Here is a 17606-nt window from a genome sequence, read left to right on the forward strand (position 1 = left end):
GCTGGGGCTTTAGTTGTAATTATTTCAGGTTGTGCCGCGTTTGGCTTGTCAGAAACTTAGAATTGGGTTACGTCTCCATGGCTTTATTTGGAAAATTGATCAATTTTCATTTTTCTTTCATTTGTAACTTTATAATCGACACAGAAGTCATTAAAAGGACACCAACAAATATATACATGATACGTGTATATATATATATATACTTATACTAAGGCTTATGATTGATGAACATATAGATGATTCTTATTATTTCTAACCTATTATGAAAGCATTTGTGTTACGATGGTAAATGAAGTCCATAGTAACTCAACATCACCTTCAATTGTTGCTTTCAATGGCTAATTCTTGTTTTGTTATGATATGTATTATAGTTGTCTTTAGGCTTTTTCAAGATAAAAATCATCTAATTTGTGTTATCGTTATATAAAGATACAGAAGATGCCTAGTGCCATAGCACTTAAAATTTTTAGACCTACTTAAGTTTGGAGTAGGGGTCAAAAGATTGAATTAATCTTTGTGCATTTTCTCAATGGCATTAACTTGTCATATTTTATTAGTTAATTTTTCTAATTCAACGGTCCTTGATAAATGTCACCACAAACTAACACGCATTCTCTAAACAAGTATTAGCTAAGGAAAAAAAATATATTGATATAAAAACTACTTTCATATTTTTTTCTTTAGTTTTTAACCCTTAGGGGTAGCTCATTTAGTTCAGTCTTGGGTTTGCTCCTTAATGGACACCAATTCGAATCCATTCAAGGTTTCGTGGGATTAGCCCAAACATCCACGGTTATAAAAATAAATAAATAAATAAATAAATATAGAATATCTAAAGGATATAACGTAATTAAAATATGTTAATAAAGCAAACAAGAGTTAGATAAAAGATAGTGAAAACAAAGGTCTACCTTGGTCAAAAGCAACTAAATTAAAAAAATGAAAATAAAACTATATATTCCACATATGTTCCCTTAAATTCATTCTAAAGGACCAATGTCTCACCACCATGGATTGGACATCCATGGACATTTTAGTGATTCTCATCAAGCTACTCTCTCATCATAAGCCCACTCTCATAAGTGACTTGAAGATAACTTTAGTGAAAGTTGATTTAACAACCAATTTACCTTATTAGCAAGCAACACAATGGAAATCATTAGGTAAAAGAATTTTCTAATTCCTTAAAGGATATCCATGAGAATTGAATTAGAATATGATGTATCATAAAGAATCCTAAATGACCTAGTGATCGTAGCCACAAATTGTGCTCTAATAGTGCAATTAGAGAGTAAATTATGTGATAAAAATGTTTAATTTATCCCACTTAACTTAAATTGTTGTTAAAACCTTAGTCAGGAATCCAACATATATCATGAGTTAAAATCCAAGTTTAAGATATGAAAATGACACAAGTTACGGGAACCTTTTTCATCCATGATAGTAAAGGAGCTCTAAGAGTTCTTGAACACGATGAAAGTTGCAACAAATGCAAATGGAGCAATGCATAATATAAGAGATAATAAATGAATATTATGGAGAGATATGGAGAACAAGCAAACATGAAAAAGAAGATTGGAGGTTTTAGCTCAAAGTTCAATATAGGAATTTGAATTCAAACTTGACAACAACATATATATCTTAAATTTGACATAATTTTTAAAGAACTTGTGTGAGGTTAATTTTGATCAAATTATATATCATTTCGAAGTTTGAGAAGTTATGAGTTTGATGTTTCAAACAATGTGCAAATTGAAATTGAAATGAAGGAGTTATGGTCATTTAAAGACAATTAGGTAGAGTAGAGTTATTTTGAATTCAAAATGGTGATTGAGAAAATTTAACTTATGATTTCAAAATCCATTTCGAAATCACCCATTGCCGCTTTGAGATTTGCTTTCTCCACCTTGGGAATTAGAACTTGGGCACTCTACCAACCTTAAGTGGGCCCTACATGATTAGAATTTGAGATTTTAGTATTCTTTTGTTATTTTTAGGAAATTATTTGATAAATAAGTGGCTTATATGAGTATGTCACATGTTAATTTTTATTTTTGATATAAAACCCATATTTTATATTTTTGGGGAAGTGAAGAGATTTTTTTTGGATGATTCTAGGGAAAGAAGAAAGACATTCAAGGTTTTTCTTGGTTTGGTTTCTTTCTCATTCACATTATTGAATAAAGCATTATTTTTAATTTTATTAAAATCAAGAAAGATTCTTTCTTTCTTTTTATTTTTAATTTTTTATGGTTTGTGTGTGTAAAAACACATTCATGAAAGGCTAAAAAGTTATCTTAGAGTGAAAAACATGAAAACCTAAAATTATATTTAAAAGGAAACAATGGGTGAAATTGGACTACTAATGGAATGAATTCAAGGTTAAGGCATCGATATTGAAATAAAAATATCCTCTAATTTGACTTCGGAAATGATATAAAATTAAGAAATATTCTTTCTCATTCTTTTATGGTTTGTGTGTGTAAAAATACACTCATGAGAGGTTAAAAAGTTATCTTACGGCGAAAAAACATTAAAACTTAAGATTATATCTAAAAGGAAACAATGGGTGAGATTGAACTACTGATGGAATGAATGAAAAGTTAGAGCATCGATATTGAAATCAAAATATCTTCTAAAGTTAGTTTGACTTAGGAAATGGTATAATCGTACATTCCTTGATATTAAAGATTCTTGGTAATCTTGATCAGTAGTTATTGGAGGTTTTGTCATTGTTACCTACACTAAGACAAATCTACATAAAGTGGTAAAAGTAAAAAAATTCTAATATATTTCATTAAATATACTACCTTAAGATATCATATCTTCTTGCAAATAATATTCTTAAATATGCATTTCTTATTTAATGGGATACGATATCCCAAAATATACATATTCTTTTTCATCAAGCAAACTTAAACTATAAGTTTATTTCTATCAATAAAATTAATTTCTATATATTTTCCTTATACTTTCATTAAATCCTAATAAAACTCAATTCAATGTTTTGGTGTCAGGTATACACCCAATGTCTTTTCATGTCACATTTGTAGCATTTGTTTTCATAAGTCTTGATAAGCTTATCTTTTTATTTTTATTTTCTTATGTTATCCATATATTATTTCATTTCTAGTGGTATGACATGAAATGTTCTTACTCAAGTTTATGTCTACCTCTATGTTTGAAATCATAAGCTAAGATGACATTTGCTTTAAGCAATGACACAAGACCAATTAGATGAAAATAATAATTTTTTTTTAGCAAAAGCTCATTGTTTTGCTCAAACAACAAGAAGACATGAGATCAATGTAAAGCACTTTGTAAATTCACACTCAATATTGATGGTGTAGAAGCACATTTGAGGCATGAAAAATAGTTTATATTTTTCCTAACGTACCTTATTTCCATAACTTCAATTGAAAGATAATTTTGAATAATGCAAAATTATATTTGCCGAAGATTTGCAACCTCAAATGCATCAAATCATAATTAGCCTTTGGAAGGATTATAATCTTTTAGTGGTTATATTGTTTTTTCAAATCAGTCTAAAGTATGAAAGCAATTTTAATGTAATCCCATAAGAACGCCTTGTTGTCTTCTTTGATTGTTGTCTTAAGATTTATGACATCAAAATGGATTTCAACATTAGGTATCTATAATAGATAATGGTTTTTAGAAGTGTCCAAACTCAAGTTTCACAAGGTTCGACATGATTTGAAACACTTAAAATTCGAAAGTATCTAATACAAGAAAGAATTTCACTCTTTGTTTAAAATGACATACTAATAATGTCTTACAAAGTAAAATAAAAAGTAATGTAAGGTAGAAAGGGGAATGAAGAGAAATTCAAAAAATATTCTTAAGAATGTCCCTTTCATAGGTGGAAGATCCCTTCTCATAGGCTTAAAAAAAGCTTTATATTTAATAATATAAATGCAAGTAACGAAGGGAGAGACAATGACATTTTATTTTATTAATGAAAGAGGTAATTTCGTGTCCGTCATCCACCATCAATATGGTATTTATAATAATTCGAATCTCATACTATTTGTTAAATTGACTTTTGATGATTATTGAAAATCAATTGATGTATAGTGAAGAAAGTGAAATCTTTTATAACATTCGATTAAACTAAACAACATTATTGCAACCCTAACAAAATTTGTATAAAAAAATCATTTTTACAATTTTCTTGAAAAATATTTTTATAATATTAAGATTACTCGTTTTTTTTTCTTAAAATTATCTTCCAAAAAAGAATAATATTTGAAATATTACTTTTTACAAAAGAAAATAATAATAATCCTATGTGATAATCCATATTTGTGTTATATATATATATATATCCTAATTCTCTCCAACAAAGATGTGGGCAAAGAGCTTCTAAATTGACAAAACCATGAAGGGAGTTTCACACACAAAAAGTGAACAAGAAGTCACACCCACCCAAATTAAATGAATTTATAAATTTTTGTTCAACAATCAAATGTTTATGAACCATGAAATGCAGCATTGCATGATTCCCAGCTTCAACAACTGATATACGGTTTGCTGCTATCAACAATTTTCATGGCTTGAATCCAATATCATACTTAAATGCTTTGTAAACTTGTTGGTAGCAGACTCAGGCAAGCAAATGCACACCACCATTGTACCACTTGAATCAGACCCTCCTTCAGGAAGGAAAACACAAACCTGTGGTGTGAGAGTGAGGTCTATGGTTCCAGCATAAACTGGCCTTCCCCACCCAAAATCTGCAGACTCATATATTGAGAATCTAGTCCATTGTGTTATGGTCAATTTCCCACCAAATTCAAGCCTTCTTGGCCTGTTCACCTCAACATAGTCCAGTGTAGATTTCAGGTACTCCTCTGAGATGCTGAGCCTTGCTTCTCGAACCAACCTGGCGGTATCAGAGAGGCGGCCATTAACAAGATTGGATACTGTGCTGGTGGCACATGCCACACACACAACATTGCCATAAAACCCCTCTTTTAATGGCGGGTTTTGAAGCTTCTGCCGAGCATTGACCGAAAAGGTAAGGCGAAGATTGTAGTCTAATGGCTGCACATCAAGGGCTTTCACCCAGGACCTCCAAACATGAGCTGCCATGGCATCAAATGTGGTGCATGTGAACTTGCCATCAGCTGGTTGTCCTAAAGCTTTGAGTTGAGCTTGAAATTCTGGGCTAATTCGATAACACTTTTGAATTGGCTTCTTTTTCCATAGACTCATTGTTAGGCTGGAGCCATCATCAATCCTCATGAACTCGATGTGTGGATATTTTATGATGGGTGGGTTCCGTGGCTTGAAGAATTCTCGATCCCAACATGGCCTAGGATTTGTTATTAAGGTGCCCGCTTTTGCTGTGGCAGCCCACGCACGAACGAATTGCATGGCACCGAGGCCATCGCAGAGGCAGTGGCAGAGCCGCAGGCCGAGGCTGAAGCCACCACAGCTGAAAAAGGTAACCTGAGCTATGAGTAATGGCATGTTAATGAGTCTGTATGGCTCTTCATTGGGGCAGAAGTAGACCAATGGAAGCCATGCTGGGTTTGGAACTGTAAGGTCTCCTAGGGTGGCTAAGGCCATTTCTGTGCGTGCCTCAACCATGAGTGCACCTTGTTCTTGCCCAAAAAACACTTCCAGCTTCCCATTTTTGGTCTCCCTGATCCTACCGGCAAAGGCGTAGTAAGGGACTAAAACACTGGCAAGAGCATTGCGGAGTATTTCCATGACCAGTTTCCGGTCAGAACTCAGAGCATGAGATGGATAAAAATATACAGTTGGAGTGAAAACACGGGCACCAATTATATCATCCAGGTTAGAGAGGTAGAGGGTGTGGCCAGGTGCGGTCGGAACGATCCCGGATGGCATGACAAGACCAACATGAGAAATGGTTACAGGAATTTCCAAGTGAGGGAAATGGAGTTCTTCAACCCATGGAGCCATTGATGGAGGGCTTAATGCTTGTGCCAAAGTAGTGCAACTTGTACTAGTTTAGCATAAGAATTTGCGTTGGCATGCAAAGATAGTTGGGCTTTATATGAATTGGATCTTAAATTATTCCTTTGGTGATACCAGTAATACCATAATTCTCAGCTTTCTCCATTGTCAATTTTGCTTCATCCTTTGTGTGACGTGAGGATGATTTTGTGGGGTTGGGAGAAAGAATAATACATGAAAAATGCATGAAAGGAAGTTGTTGAAGGCTAATAATAAAACCCCCACCTGCCAGCCATTCAGTTTCCAATCCCCTATTGAGGCATCTGCACATTCTCTTTTAGCCTTCCTTAAATAACTCACGATTGATCCTGGGTACAGATCAATGCAATACATGGAGAAACATTGGGGAAGAAAAACACTTAAAGACCTGAATTAGAATGGCACCCTCGACCCTGGTTCATTCCTAAAATTGCTGCTCTAGCTTTCCACGGCAAAAGGAAGCAACCAAAAATTAAAAATAAGTACCTAACAGCAGCAATGAGACAAAAATTCAAGACCATGTTAATAATTATGAAAGTTTCCGCATAAGCTTAACTGCCACAAGGGTGGGAGAAAACCATTGAGAAAGAGAGAACCATAATTCTTTTCTAATTAGAACAAAAGTCTCCTATTAAAAGTCATTCGAAAATATCCCAATGATTATTTTCCAGTCAACAAATGAACAAGAGGATACATGCTCATACATGTGAAAGAAGAGAGAAGGATTAAGGATCTTAGCGCACAGGCTGCTGGTTGTAGTGATTCTTTTCCTTTTTCTTTGCAGCAGCAAGCCTTGCACTCCTTGCAGCAGCCTCACTAGCAGCGGCTTTGGCAGCAGCATCCAACTCCTTGCTTGATTTTTTCTTTTTCATAGATGCCATTTTCTTTAGTCTCTCTTTCATGTCAACAGCAGATGCATCTTCTGCCTTCTCGGGCACAGTAGTTTCTTCCATCCCATTTCCTTCCTCAGCATCATTTGGCTGGTCTTGTGGTTCTTTAGTTTCCTTCGAAGCTTTATCCTTCTTCTTCTTCTTTTTCGCACTTTTGCTCTCTCCAGGAGCATTCTCCTTCTTTTCTAACTCTCCACTGAGATTCTCTGCCTTTTTCTCTTCCCCAGCACCTGGGTATACAAGAAGGAGAACATGTAAGAAGAATCAAAGAGCAAATGGGAAGATGCACAGCTATAACAATATCTGGAAGCTAGAAGGAAGCTCCAGTTGCAACCACAAGCCAAATGCATGCATGTTTGGTGTAAAAAAAAAGATCAATATAATAAAAGAACTAAAGCTTGATAACTATCACTCCACTGGCCCCTTAAGAGCAAAACACTATAACATATCCTAGGCATTATAACTAAAGGCAAGAACATAATTGATTTCTAAAAAATAAAAAATTTTAGGGGAGGAGATAGAATGAGAGTAAGATTACACAAGTCTCAGCCTCCCAGCAATCAAATGAAACTTGATCTGATCCAGAAACAATTAAAACTCAGATTTTACAAGTAGAAGGGTGGGAGGGGTTTACTCAACTTATGGCTTGGAGGTACTAATCAAGAAAAGCATCTCTAAGGCATTGGAAGCTAAAACCATCAGCTTCCATATATTGTTTCACATAGCTAGCTCACATGCACAAAACTCTCAATCATACCATCCACATTGGAACAGAAGGAACTCATGGGTGTGCTCAAGTATTATAATAGATCACTAAATTACCATGGGATTCATCTTGGCCACTGCTCTCTATCAAACCCAACTCAGCTAGAACAGCATCTAGTTCTTCCAGCCCCTTTTTCTTCAATTCCTTCTTTGAAAGCTGCCTTTCTGTATCTTTAGGTGGCAAAGAAGCTGCAGGAGGCTTCTTAATGACTGGCTCTTTTTCCACTGGTACCTCAGGTTCATGTTCATGCTCATGCTCTTCCTCGTTATCATCATCAATTTCATCAATACCTTCTTCTTCACTTTCACTTTCCTGGAATCCAGTACAGAAAAATACTAAATCCAAAAAATCTGTAAATTAATGAATTTAGCTCAAGGCACAGAGGCCCTTCATGAAATACTCCTCATATTCTGACATCTAACTTATCTAAAATGAAAAAAAAAAAAAAAAATAGTCAGCACAGACTAAGAAATAACAATAAACTTTAGGAGAAACAATAGAAGAGCATAAAAAGGAAGGTAAAATTAGTGCAGCAAATTTAAAATTTGATTCTCAAGATCAACATAAAGGGATAAAGATGTTCCAAGTAATTTATAATATTTAGAGAACACATTGTTTAGGAACCAGTTTGAATGAATTCTAAATATAGAAATATCACTATCAAAGACCCACTAGCACAGTACACTTTTGATCACCCAAGCACGCACCTGTGCCACTTGGGCATTCAATCCATGTGTTACAAGCATGCATCTAAATTCACATTTTACCAAGCAGTGATAAATCTTAGGTAATCAGAATAATCGCTTGACAAAGAGATAGATAAACAAATGTAGTAAGGATACATTCAAGTCATGTTGACACAAGCACTTTGGGCTTTGTGAGAGTCAACATTCCATAGATCCTATGATTTTCGCTTGATACTGAACCTAAAGCAATTATTCAGACACATATTTTCTTCCAATGCAGAAATTGATGCTTAGAGTTTTTTTTTTCCAATTTTATTTGTTTTTAACTAGCATTTCAATTAATTCTCTGTCTTCAACAGAAATGCAGCTTCTGATTATAGGATTATCTCTGTTCTGTTTTCACTATTAACTAAAATGCTTCCTACAAATGTATACCCAGTAACCAATATAAGCAGCAAACCACTTGCCAAAAAACAATTGAACATGTTTTTCATCTTGAATGAGCTCCTAACTAAAACATGACCAAATGCAATTCCTTTCACCCATACTGGCCAATTATAAATGTAACATGACCTTGCTAAAATATCAGATTTGACTAAATCTGGCCTTGTGCAAAACTTTTTGTATTGTTTTTTCAAAGCTAAGCATTTTCCTGCTGCTATACTCAATTAGTTATAACATTGTTCTCATTCTCACTATTATAAGTTGTTTCCATGATTTCAACTATGCATGTCTATATCTATCATCTGCATAATTGATTCTGGTATGGGGATTCTAAACAACTCTCAACAGGTACATATCCCCTTCTAAGATTTGAAATCACACTCCAAGTTAATAAAGCAAAATACAATGGATGACATCCCATATCTGAAATTTACACTAGTCACCCAAATACAAGACAACTGGCAAGGTTGTCACTTAAGCCCACCTACATGTTTTCACAACTAAACATTGATTTGGATTTATAACTTGAGTATTTTAAACTAAAAATTACCATCTATAATACAAAAGAGCATAAAGACCCATTGATTTGCGAGGTGTGTAGCAATGCTTAACACAAAGACAGTTTTCATTTTTTTTTAAAAAAATATTCAAATAAATGGGGAAGCTTTGAGACAAACAAACCATCTCTGACCTTATGAGTTGCCTTCATCAAGCCAAATGCCAAATTGACATGAATATGGGCAATAAAGGGATTCCCACAACCACGAGCTACATCATATCCTCAGCGTCCTTTATTCATTGTAATAGCTTTGATATCTTGTAAAAGCCTAAAGATCTCATTGAGATTCAAACAAAACGGTTCTTAACAACAACAGTGCAACAGCTACCATGTAGGATGTGCTATATTTGAGATGTCCAAATCAAAAGCCATCTCCTGAGCTACTAGCCTCCACTAGACATCTAGAGTATTAGGCATTAATTCAAGTTTATAAATGGATATCTGTAAAACAGTAGTAAATTACCTATTGAAACAGAACAAAGGAGAGAAAGATCTAGAGATTCAGTTAGGGCATAGATTTAACGATTTTGATCAATGCCGGTGCAGTTTCTCCATAATGATAAAATGGTAAGCAAGTCTCCATCAATTGTGCTACAAGAAAGGTTGTCATTTAGGCTCCTAAAATTTTTAGCATTTAGACATTAAATGAAAGTTACAGAATGAATCAAATTAATAATTTACCATCTTGTAACACAACATAAGACAAGGAGCATTGCTTCACAAAAGGGTGGTGCTTGAGGATTTATGACTAATGGCAATCCAGTCACCTTGTCATGAAAAAAAAATTACTGAAAGGGAGCTCCAGGCACAGGAGAAGACTACTTGCATATTCTTATCCACCGAGTAAAATTAAGTTAACATTAATAACATGCAATGTATGTATTCCCAAAAGCTAGAAGATATTTTTCAGTGCCCTTAGCTTGCTCCCAAGCAAACAAGTTCCTCGAGTGAATGTGGGAGGGCAGAATTAATGCAGCATAACTATAGCCTGAAATTGGAGGATCTTTTTACATGTTAGTCTAGTGGCACAGGAAACTCAACAACAGTTGTCTCCCACTGCATCAAAGATACACCATGTCACCCGCTAAAAGGCTCTCAATTCATTTTTCTTTGGAATGACAACAAAGCTGCCACTTGCATGACTAGGGGATTTTCAATTTATCCATAAAATTAACATATGTAAATTTACAACAACAGTAAATAAACCCAGTCATTCAAGTGGGAACAAAAATACTTTCCCAAGCCCACCATTTTCACTAGCATTGTTTTTATTCCTCTCCTATTAAACCACTGTAGGAAGCCGCCTCTTCCTTACATACATAACTGTTTGCCGCCCTCCCCAAACCACTCCCCCTTCTCTCTCTCTCTCTCTCTCTCTCTCTCTTCATGAAGAGATGCATAAATCACTCCCACCAAGGATTACATAACAGAGCGCATATAGTGATAACCCCTAAATCTCCAATCGAGTAAAAAGCATAAACCAACAAGTGGTTCGAAATTTCAGCCCACCTTATCCATGCAAAAATTCATTAGCATCAAACGAAACCACAGAAACCTGCTACAGGATTAGTTGCACGTCTCGGCATAAAATGTGTAAACATATAAATATTCCCCTACATTCACTATTATTCAAATATAAAACTCAATAGCAATAACCAATCCTTTATCCAAGGAAGAAATGCTGAATCCAATAAATAAATAAATAAAAAACAGACCAATTGAAAAACAATGGTAGAAAATCTCCAAACCTCTACAGGAGTCACACTCTCCTTAGCCTTGGGCGGATCCGCCGGCCCCCAACCCGGTTGAGGCGGAGCCGTGGTGGCATAATAATCATCGTCATCCTCGTCATCAACGTCGGCCCAAGATTTCACCGTCAGAGGCGTCGGAGCCCAAAACACCTGCGGCTGTTCCGTCGACTCCGCCTTCTTCGACGCCCCTTTGCTCCTCGACGACGACGAACTCTCCTTCTCCGACTTCTTCTTCTTTCTCAGAGAACCCAGCGCCGCGAACACATTCGTGCTGTTTATCACCAGAGATCCGTCGTCCCTCCGATTCCCTCCTCCCGCCATTCCCCTCACAAACAACAAGCTCAATCCTCCAAACAAGGAAAAATCAGAGATCAAATCGACGAATTAGAGTTCCGAGAACACGCCGATGATCAGATTCTTCCAAGAATCGGCAGCGGCGGATCGATCGGAAGGATCTAGGAAGAGAGCGAGAGCGGAGGATTGAGATAGGGAGAGAAAAGGTAGATGATAAGGGTAGGGTTAGGGTTTCGAAATGCGGAGACGAGGGTTTGTGAAGATAGTGTACATATGAGAGATTCAGATAACGTAGCTGGTGACGAGACCTGAATAATGAAAAAATGGGGCTGCGTTTTATATATAAATACAGAAACCAGCGAAAGAAACCCTCTCCAGCTCCCCCAGGGTGACCACCCCACCTCGGCGTGGCTCCTGGGCGTTGATTCTCAGCTTCGCGCCCACACCGTGCACCCCATCAAGATGGGTTCTTGTGGACCCTACTGCCACTTGGCGGCACCTGCTTCTCATTACGTGTGGTTGTGGATGAGGACACTTGGCACCCATGCGCGTTAATGGGCCTCGGTTTGGTTCTGTTATGGGCCTCAAAATAGAAACCAGTTCATAAAATCTTGTTTTGAAAACAAATAAACTGTTTTCAAAAACAAATCTTGAGTGGTAGGTTTTCTGTTTTCATACGAATTATGATTGGATCCAAAGGGGGAAAAGAATATGAAAAGCAACGAAGAGTTTGGTCAAACTTGTGGTGCTAAGAGGGGCCCTATGGGCCCAAACATATGAGAAACGTATCCAGAAAATGACTAAACCCCTTTTTCACTTCAAGGACAAGAATCAAAACACATTGGGAATTCAATTTCACCTCCTATGGCAGTGAGAGGGTCGGCAATTTATTTTTTATTTTTTATTTTTTAAAATTAAAATAAATAATTTACAAGCACTGACGGGACGGACAAGGGATCTTGTGTAAAGTCTAGCCTTCCAATGAAACAACATGTAAAACCCCTACCAATTTCACCAAAAAGGAAAAATTCAGGAAGAAAAGAAAACAGCACAATACTCCTGTTACCCTGGCCATCAGAATTCCATCATGTGCTGTGTTTGTACGAATTTGTTTATCCCTTATCCTCTTGACAAGAAAAGGGCATAAAGTTAATGCCATAATTTCCACTACCAAACAACAAGAATCCTAGTCATGATTTTCTTTCTTTTGCAAGGAAGCAAAATCTCAAATGATTTACTGATAGAAGAAACTAGCTGTTCTGAGAATGAAGCAAATATCATTTTCAATGAAAATGGAGGGGCTGGTTACATTAAGAATGAAACAATTCAGTCGAGAGGCCTGAGTTGTCTTAATGGGCTTAAGCAACTAGGACATGGAGATGCAAGAGGAAGGGATGGAGGAGGAGTTATCCAGACTTGTTCCCACATGATGAATAACAAATCCATAGATCTTTCTCTTTAATCGTTCAATCTTTTCTGTCAGCAACTCATCTTGTTTTGAAGCCACGCGATCTAACCAATCGTTTACTCTCTTCAACTGTGATAAGATTGCTGCAATTGGGCCACATTCTGGAGGCAGCATGCTGCAGACATCAGCCTTGGACTCCCTAAACACCCGGAAACCTGCATCTAGGGACTCCTCAACAAACTTCACAAACCACATTTGCATCTCAGACTGCAAATTCATTGCAAGTTCTATGGTCTCTTTCATCCCATTACCCCTCTTCCATGAACCGACAGTAGGATCTGAAGCTGGCAATGAGGAAACCTTCAGATGGTTTTTGGCAGGTGCAGTGAGAGCCTGTCGTTTTGATGTACTCTTCTGCAATGTTGGCTGAGAGTCGATATTCAGGCCCGTTAGGAGTGAGACTATGCCAAGATCAGTGGCTAAAGCAGCTTCAACCCAAAGAGAAGTAGAATTTGAATTGTCATGAGGTATGTCAGAGCGGTGACTAGTGCTAACTGATTCAGCGAATGCGGTTGATTTCATGACTTCATCATAGATTGACAAAAATCGATCTATAGTGGGTAAAGGATTTCCAACCTTGCATTTTGAACAAAGCTCTGAAAACATACTGAAATACATTGACAAAAATCAGTCAACAGTGGTTCAAGGATTTCCAACCTTGCATATTGAACAATGATTAGTGTACTTTAGACTAGTGTTATGACATCTTTTGCTGATACAAGGAGGATAAAGATGTGGTGGGTATCTTAAGATAGGTTTAGTGATTAATGTGTGTCGGAAGAAATAGGATGATTACCTTAAACTCCTTATAATAGACTCCGTAGCATTGGCCTCTTCCAAAGCTTCAGCTGCGGCTTTAGAAGCAAGAACTCTCCTTTGCATAGCCTCCTGCATTTAATCAACATATGCGAAACCCATTTTCTTAATCTTCCAAGCACGCTAAGGGATTCAACATAGATGTTATGAATTCCAAGTTACTGCTGGCAAATGAGTCTTAGTTCCATTCTAATCATTATCCATACCTTTCCTAGTTTTGCAAGGCTGGAAGAGACTGTATCCAATGGAACACTGCCATCAGTCCATTTCTTCTCATGAACTGTAATTGCTGGAGCCTCACAGGTCGGCTTCTCTGGTACCAGACATCCTTCTGCTGAGTTAGGTTTTGTTTTCTCATTGGTAGAAGAATCATCCTGGTTTGCTTGTCGACCATGCACATCACTTAGACGCCTAGAAATAGCAGCCTGGAAGATTGCACGTCTAAGTTAGAATTATCAGAAGGCGGGTATATATCATGCTAAGTATGCAAGGGCAAAGAAAATGCAGCAAATGAACCGTATAAACATTAAAGAAGTACTAAAATTAAATTGAACATCAGAAAGTGCCAGGCACAGAGTTTCTTCTCATCTCTATGCATTATTGCCACACGTTTAAAGTTTATGAACACCTAAACTGCCAGACAAGCACGATTTTATATATAAGAATCATTTCATAAAACTTGCATGTTCCTGTAAGGATTGGGAGTACGGTTAGTAAGAGCCTATTTGGAAACTGTTCTCAGTAACAAGTTTTAATTCTTTAGAACAAAAAATAATTTTCCAAACCTCAAAAACATGTTTAACAAATTTTGGATTGAAAATATTTTTTTCAGAATTTATTACAAAACTAAAGTGATCTTTTAGAAGAAATTTAAGTTGTTTTCAAATGCTTTTTGTAACTTGTTTTGAGTTTCAAACATTTGCTCTCAAAACAAGAAGAAAGAGAAAAGTAAGTCACAAACATTTGCATTGTATAATGCACATTGGCATTTTATGGAGAATAAGTAGAGAAAACTGTTATTCATATTTGAGTTCCCAATCAGAAATTTACTCCTAAAAACAACTGATAACCATTTTTAAGAACTGACCCTAATATAGTCTTGGATAGAGTTATCACAGGGAAGAGCTAAAGAGATAAATCATACTACCTAACTTCTCTATTATCCTTTTATATAGGAATAGCTTCTACCTTGCCTTAATTATCAAACTTGCATTCATGTATGTACAATAATAATAAAAAATAAAAAAGATAAAGAAAAAGAAAAACAGGACTTCCATATGCACATGATGCAGGACAGATTAATTGATATTCTGAGAATCACAAGGAAAGAGCATTAGCAGCTAGCAGGTAGTAAGCTGGGAGTGATCGAAATTTCAGTACTTAGTACACTAGGTATTGGCATAGTTGCAATGGTTAAAGCATGGAATAAATCAAATCCTAAAACAAAATGAAAATTATTACATATCCTACTAGACTGCAGAGCCATTAATCATATTGTATACGATGACGGGGGAAAAGTCTATTGCATAGTTGTATCAGAGATGGTTGTGTCAACAAGGATTTTCATGAAGTCTTTAATTTTTTTTTTTTTTTGATAAGCATACAGCTTTCTTGCATAACTTTGAGCTTCTCCATTAGCAAATGAACTATTTGGTCCATTTCTTGCTAAAAGTTTTCATGAATAAGCGACTAAGTGTTTGAAGTTCCAAGGTCTATTCCTGGGGCTGAGCACGAGCTTATGAATCATACTTGCTTCACAACAATGGTATATCTTGCAAAGTGTTCGAACTAGGTCTTCTATATGTTCCATCCCACAAAGACATTTTTTCAATTTTAGCACAAGCAATGGTCTAATCCAAGTTAGTTCTCCATTAGAGAGGAATATTAATGTGGATTGAAACTTCAAGAAGAATCAGATCCATATGTGAATTAGCCTAATGATCAAAATACATGGTTAGCGTGAGGCTTGTTGGAAGTCATTATTTGCAGCTCCATGATATCACAATCACCAAAATATGAGATGGGTGATTGGGGAAAGGGGACAGAATAAATTTTAAAATGAATTTGATTGCAAAAAATATCAGAAGCAACTAAGTATGATATAAGGAGAAAGTCCCCTACGATCATGATGATCTACCCTGGATCTAAAAATTCAGTTCCTTATGTAAGATCATATATCTCAATTATGTGACCAGATGTTCAGGACAAAGTATTAAACAAGTGAATATTCTGAAATTATGAAAATATGCACAGAATATTACCTGAGTTCGCAAAATAGCTTGCACATCTGGTTTAATTTTTGAAAGGCTTTTCTCTTTCAGCTCCCCAGAGCCCACCGCCGCTGGTGGTTCGTCCCAACTCTTCCTACCTGCCTTTGCAGACCCAACCAGAGCTTCAGAAACCTTTGAAATCCCAGCAACTATAGTTGCCATCTTCTTCTTGCTAGTAGAATCTGGGGCACCCCCAACAGCAGGAGAAAACTTCAAACCGCCTGACAACCTTCTCCCTGGAGAAATTGAAGCTCTCCTTGCATTGGGTGAGGCCTGTTTCCGCCCATTTGGAGATGGCTGCCTATACCTCGAAGGCACTATAATTGCAGGTTCCCTCGATGTCTTCCTATTCTCTTCTCGTGCCACAACCAAACTAGGAACCATACACTTAGATGGTACTGGTGACGCTGACCTTTTCCCTTTCCCTGCTGGAGACGGATCTCTCTCCACAACCGCCACATTCTTCTTCCCAGCAGAGACTGATCTTTTCGCACCTGCCGGAGATGAGAACCGCTGAGGCCTATCCGAAACCTTAGTTTCGTCCAAATCCCCATTATTGTCCCTAGTACCAAGAACCTGCCTTGTTCTACCCTTTTCCCCCTTGGTCTCAATTTTCGATTCCTTACCATCATTTTTCACATCGTCAATTTTCTTGTTCGACAAATAGGCCGCAATTGGATCAACCGACTGATCCCAATCTGAAACGGGCTGAATGACAAAATCCTTTTTCGAAGGGGAAATGCGAGCAATGAGTGGTTCAGGACTTCCAACAAATGGGTGGCGGCCAGCAATTGGGCGGATGCCGCAAACACGGGGAACGGGAGAGTCGAAGTCGAAGCGATCTACATAGACGAATTGGCCGAGTTGGAGACGATTAGTGAGGATGAGGTCGGTGTCGCGGTCAGAGAGGGAGACGTAGGTGGAGTTGAGGGAGTCGGAGAGCTGGACGTAAAAGCCGTGGTTGGGCCAGAGATCGGAGCCGGCGAGCGCAGGAACGATGCCGATGACTTGGAGGAGGGCGGAACGGTGCTCGCCGGCGACTTTGGTGTTAGAGTTCATGGATTGGAGGAGCTTTAGAAGGATACCTGGAGTGAGAGAAGCCATTGTAGGGAGAGCAAGGGCTTAGAGAGAGAATGTGTGTGGGTTGTGTTAGTGTTAGAGAGAGAGAAGAGATGTATAATAGAAGGAGTGGACCAGTAAATGTGACCGTTGCAGGCATTTCAAATTCAAATGCGCGCTATAATCGTCGAGTTCAAACTCAGAGGGGGTGGTACGGACATGATGTAACGGGCCAGGTTTTACTTGCTGCGCTGGCATTACCTTTTCAAAAACATTGTACTTTTCCTACAGGATAAATTTTTAAGGAAAAACCATGTAATATCGCATTGCCCAAAGCAATAGATTTTCCAAGAAATTTTATTTTTGATTTTCAAAATACATGTGGAGAAAAATAATTTCAAAAGCATGCACTCCAATAAAAATAATAATTAAAGTATTACCTTTTTATTATTCTCTCATGCAATCAATTAATTCAATTTTCATTTTTAAATTTTTACACGTGGCGAACCAATATTTCCTATTATTTTTCATTTTTCCCCTTTCTACCCTTTACCTAGAATATGACGTCATTTTTACTCTTTTTTTGTTTTTTTAAATATGTTAACTACACATGTTCTC

General features: G+C 36.9%; 3 protein-coding genes across 3 annotated transcripts; all 3 read right to left on the reverse strand.

Annotated features, from left to right (window-relative positions):
• Positions 1-4351: 4351 nt before the first annotated feature.
• LOC117924612 (omega-hydroxypalmitate O-feruloyl transferase) lies at positions 4352-6416 on the reverse strand. The gene has a single exon (XM_034843289.1). The coding sequence runs from the start codon at positions 5950-5952 to the stop codon at positions 4558-4560; it is 1395 nt and encodes a 464-aa protein (XP_034699180.1). The 5' UTR covers positions 5953-6416; the 3' UTR covers positions 4352-4557.
• A 149-nt stretch (positions 6417-6565) lies between these two features.
• LOC117924613 (nucleolar protein dao-5-like) lies at positions 6566-11732 on the reverse strand. Its single transcript, XM_034843290.1, has 3 exons — positions 11079-11732; positions 7698-7953; positions 6566-7105 (listed from the first exon to the last, which is right to left on the reverse strand). The coding sequence occupies exons 1-3, from the start codon at positions 11400-11402 to the stop codon at positions 6720-6722; spliced, it is 966 nt and encodes a 321-aa protein (XP_034699181.1). The 5' UTR covers positions 11403-11732; the 3' UTR covers positions 6566-6719.
• An 839-nt stretch (positions 11733-12571) lies between these two features.
• On the reverse strand, positions 12572-17128 carry LOC117924611. The gene is made up of 4 exons (XM_034843288.1): positions 15921-17128; positions 13866-14084; positions 13640-13731; positions 12572-13450 (listed from the first exon to the last, which is right to left on the reverse strand). The coding sequence occupies exons 1-4, from the start codon at positions 17031-17033 to the stop codon at positions 12742-12744; spliced, it is 2133 nt and encodes a 710-aa protein (XP_034699179.1). The 5' UTR covers positions 17034-17128; the 3' UTR covers positions 12572-12741.
• Positions 17129-17606: the final 478 nt, after the last annotated feature.

The sequence above is a fragment of the Vitis riparia genome, chromosome 11 (assembly GCF_004353265.1).
Source record: "Vitis riparia cultivar Riparia Gloire de Montpellier isolate 1030 chromosome 11, EGFV_Vit.rip_1.0, whole genome shotgun sequence".
NCBI lineage: Eukaryota > Viridiplantae > Streptophyta > Magnoliopsida > Vitales > Vitaceae > Vitis > Vitis riparia.